This window comes from Austrofundulus limnaeus, unplaced genomic scaffold, assembly GCF_001266775.1.
Source record: "Austrofundulus limnaeus strain Quisiro unplaced genomic scaffold, Austrofundulus_limnaeus-1.0 Scaffold689, whole genome shotgun sequence".
In the NCBI taxonomy this organism is placed as follows: domain Eukaryota; kingdom Metazoa; phylum Chordata; class Actinopteri; order Cyprinodontiformes; family Rivulidae; genus Austrofundulus; species Austrofundulus limnaeus.
In genome coordinates, this window is record NW_013953091.1 from 199,089 (window position 1) to 203,766 (window position 4,678).

Here is a 4,678-nt window from a genome sequence, read left to right on the forward strand (position 1 = left end):
ATATCCACCCTGAAGGTTAATCTTGGACAATATCTGATGATTGGCTCTTTTAAATGAAACCAGAGAGCGTTGACAGAGAGGAGAAGGTAGAAATGACTCAGCTCAGCCTGTAACTGAAAATATGGATGGAGGACAACAGAGCTGCTTCATGGAAGAAGAACCTCAGCTTAGCCTTTAGCCTTTGTGCTAGCACTGATGCTATATTGCCTTCTGAGTCATTTCTACCTTCTCCTCTCTGTCAACGCTCTCTGGTTTCATTTAAAAGAGCCAATCATCAGATATTGTCCAAGATTAACCTTCAGGGTGGATATAACTCGCTAGCAGTCTCGCACTGATGACCTAGTTGACATCATCATTTACCCAGAATGCTTTGCATGTAAATAAAATGGCCCCGTCCGTGTACTATATTTTTTAACTTTTAGTTTAAAAATGATAAAAACTAAACATCCTACAGTCTTTTTAAAGTCTTTATTTTACAGTTAAAATAAATGTTTATTAAATAAAGTCTAATGTTACAACTAATTGGGGATCTCTTTAAAAACAAATCTGTACAAATGATAAAAGCATTAATAACACACACAACCACTTGAAACTTTTATTTTTTTACACCTCGAGATTTTTATTTAAAACTCTTCTCCTTTCTCTCGCTTTGTCCGCCTTTAAGGGGAGAAAAAAATCTCTGGTCGGCCCGCAATGAATTACGGGATATGTTGGGCCGAGAAGGATTCAATGGACCAAACTGGAGGAAAAGAAGGACACATTTGTCGGCTGCATCGGAGGAGTCTTTGAATTTGGACAGCCTCCGTTGCGGCGCTGTAACGTAAGCGGGCGACAAATTGGGCCTTCGGATGATGCAGCCCCTGAATTTAGACACAGCTACTGTGGTAAAACCTGAGTGTTTGCAGTGGAAACACACCTATAAATGCGTAAAGCTCAGTGCAGAACGCTCACCACATATCTGTCGCTGTGCTGAGAGGTTCACAGTTTATCACCTCAGGGGCTAAAATAAAACAGAGAAACAGAAATATACACAGTCATATGAAAGTTAAGTGTCATACTAAAAAATAAACTTACCGCCTCATTTGTATTCCATAAACAGGCACTAGTTTCTTTCTACTGACAACCAACAAACGTTGCACTCATTTTATCTCCAGTTGTTTTAGCTGTTTTTACTACTGTGAGAATTATTTGGCAGTGTTGTGGAATTCTTATTTTCTGTATCACCTTGACACTGACCACTTGTTACTGTTCCTGAAGATATGAACACTTGTTCATATCTTGTGATATCCTTCCGGACGTCAGCATCAAGTTGACCTATTTCCGTGTATCAGGATGGGGCAGGTTATGATTGGTTGTTCATTCTCACACYATGTTAGATGACAGAATGCTGTATATGAGGCCTCTGGAGACACAGTGCGCGACAGAGTTAGACAGTGAGCAGTGTGGAGAGACAGACAGAGAGGCACAGAGACAGGCCAGGTTCTCTGTGTTTCCTGTTGTTGCAATAAAACTCAGCTGATCATCCCACGGAGTACCTTCATTCTTGACCAGCGTATTTCTGTCTCTGTTGTTAAATAAATATTGCCATAACAGTCAGAACACATCTGCAAGTTCCTACATGTGTTTTTCACTGAGGCTTTGGTAAATGTATGGATTTTACAGAAAGTGTTTTACTAAAGCCTTCTGCTGTTTCAACAACTCTGCTGTGTCCATAAAAGGTTTTACAACTCTGCCATAATACTGTATAGAGTTACAGTTCAAAAACTTTATTTAGCTTAAAAAAACATAGCATAACTCATTTTTTATTTTTGTTTTACTTAGAAATTTGTTGTGCATCTCTCCGTTTTATTGCACAGTCAGGGGTCAAATTAAAGTCCTTCCTCTTTCAGTCCCAGGGTTTTTTCATATCAGGATAGTAAAAAAATGATTAGAATCTAACCTCAAGCAAAGAAAAACATACACCAGATTCCACCACGTTACTATTTATTAAACAATAACATACCATATTTAAAATAGAAAAGCTGTGTGAAAAACTAAGCCTTGTCTTGGACAGCTGACCCAGGAAATTCACCCCCAAGGTCAGACCTTGCAACATGTAGAGAAATGACAAAAACTCAAGATGCTCGACTTCAACGTTTCATCTGAATTAACCATAATGAGAGCAAAGTACAGATGTTTACCCACAGGACAATGACCCTCAACACAGCAGCTAATCTACTACAGAACAGCTCAAAAAGAAAAGAATCACTGGACTCTTCACAGTCCAGAGTCCAGAACCTCTACCCCACTGAAATGTTGAGGTGGGACCTTAAAGTGTCTGTGACATGCATGTCCTTCAAATACAAAAAGTCAAAGAAAACATCTTTATATTTATGAAACTTGCCAATAAACACACAATTTTACTTATTTTGTCTCATAACTGGCCTGTTTTCTTCTGAACTTGGCTCAGCCAAAGTGAAACAGGAAGTGACGTCAAAGTGGAACTCTTTAAGAAAGAAAACTGGTCTTTGTTTATTGAACCAAATATTATGAACTCTGACTCCATCTCTCTCTGATCATGATTCAGAATAATCTAAAGAAACGTCAGATTCTTCTCTGCAGTTGTCGGCCATTGTAGTGATTCTTTATTTACATTCAGACATTCCCCTTTGACATCACTTCCTGTTACTGCACATGCAAATATCTCCACAAATGTTCATCTCAGCAGTGTAAAATGTTCTTTGCATTATGTTATCAATGTTATGGTTGCAAAAATGCATTTTATTTATTAGAAAAATTGGATGTCCCGAGCACTTTAAGAGGGCCAAGTAAAAAATAAAAATAATAAAAAAATAAAGAAAATCTCAACAAACCTAAGTTGGAACCAAAATTCCTCCACAACTATGTTGGAGACTGAAAACACAACTTCTCCATTTTGTTGTTTTATTTATTAAATAACAACAAGTTGGATCTGTTGTGTTTTTTGTACACTTAAATTCAGATCTGATGATTGTAGAAGCTGATAAAAAGCAGATTAGTTGTGTTTTCTCCTGATATGTAAAACCTTAGAACTGCAAGAGGGTGATGTTTAATTTTCCATGACTGTTTCTGTTTCTAGGACTTATTAGAGAAACTACAGACACGTTTTAAAATATGAGGTCAAACAAGACATTACTGGTGCTCACCAATGTATTGGGGAGTACCACTTGTGCTCCTGTACTCCTCCCCTGGACTGAAGTGGTATGCCAGGCCGAAGTCGATAAGTTTGATGATGGGGCGTGGAGACACTTTGTCTGACAGCATGATGTTTTCTGGCTAAAAATCAAATGTTTTTGTGATATGAATACATAATTAAAAGCTGAGCTTCACAACAACAAAAAAAAGCTCAAGTCCGTGCATTTCTTACCTTTAGGTCGAAATGTGCGATGTTGTTGCTGTGCATGAACCTCAGTCCCTCCAGGATCTGCTTTATAAACTGAATGGCTTCGCTCTCCAACAGGTTCTCCTTCTGAGCAATGAAGTCAAATAACTCTCCTCCACTAACACTAAAATGTCCAACAGAGAAACAAGAGGAGGAACTCTTTCATTTATTGGACCCTTTTACAGAAGCTAAAGGTACCACAGCAGTATAAAACCTACAATCCCGTCAAGAAGGTTGGGACATTTGTAAAATGATTTACAAATTTCATGAACCCATACATTACTCATAATAAAACATAATAAACATATGAAACATTTAAACTGTGAAACTTTACAGTTTTAGGACAAAATAAGGTAATTTTGAATGTGATAGCAGCAACATGTCTCAGAAAAGTGTGGCCAGGAGCAACATGTGGCTGTAAAAGTACGGATCACGAATAAAAACAACTGGAGAAAACATTTTACAGCTAATAATTGGTTATTAATGTGTCGGTAAAAAGAATGGGCATCAAAAGAGAAATTTAGAGAGGCTCAATCTGTCAGAAATACAAACTGGGCAGAGCTTTACCAGTCTGTGAAAAACTGTCTACAATTAGCAGAACAATTTCAGAATAATGGGCCGCGTGCAAGAACATGTTCGTATTCTTGTCCCAAATTTCTCTTACTTTTGTTCGTACAAAGGGTTCGTACCAACATGTCACATCAGATTCAACAAACTCTTCTAGAAAGTGTGTAAATGAGCTGCGTAATTTCCACCTGTTCGTATCCAGCTGCTCGTGCACGCGGAGAGGAGATTAGCATAATTACCACCCCAAAAACACCATATAAGGCTATGTTTCCTGCCTCAGATATCAGGAAGTGTCCATTCATGAAAATGACAGCGAAAAATAAAAAGAACTTTACGAGTTCAGAGATTGAAGTCCTGCTCTCCGATATCGAGAAAAGAAAATCTGTCCTTTTTAGCAGCGTCAGTCGTGGAATTAAAGGACCAGCTAAAGCCAAAGAATGGAATAAAATTACTGCCGTTAATGTCTCCTGTGGGTCGTATACAGACACAGAACCTAAACTCAGCCTAAACTGAGGTCCTCCATCCATATTTTCAGTTGCAGCCGAGTCATTTTTGTGTTCCCCTCTCTGTCATGTGGATGGAGGACCTCAGTGAAGAGAGGAGAATGTGTAGCGCTGAGCTAATACATATATATGGTGATAGCATCGGGGCTAACGCTAAAGCTAACAGGCTAATCTGAGGTTCTTCTTCCATGAAGCAGCTCTGTTGTCC

The 4,678-nt window shown here is 38.5% G+C and overlaps 1 protein-coding gene across 1 annotated transcript in view; it reads right to left on the minus strand.

Annotated features, from left to right (window-relative positions):
* Window positions 1–4,678, minus strand: part of si:dkey-240h12.4 (death-associated protein kinase 2) — a 19,226-nt gene that overhangs the window by 9,373 nt on the left and 5,175 nt on the right. Inside the window, exons 4-6 of the mRNA XM_014027845.1 lie at window positions 3,386–3,524; window positions 3,165–3,294; window positions 952–1,000 (exon numbers count right to left, since the gene is read on the minus strand). Of these exons, the coding sequence (XP_013883299.1) occupies window positions 952–1,000; window positions 3,165–3,294; window positions 3,386–3,524 (318 nt within the window). The remainder of the gene's footprint in view (window positions 1–951; window positions 1,001–3,164; window positions 3,295–3,385; window positions 3,525–4,678) is intronic.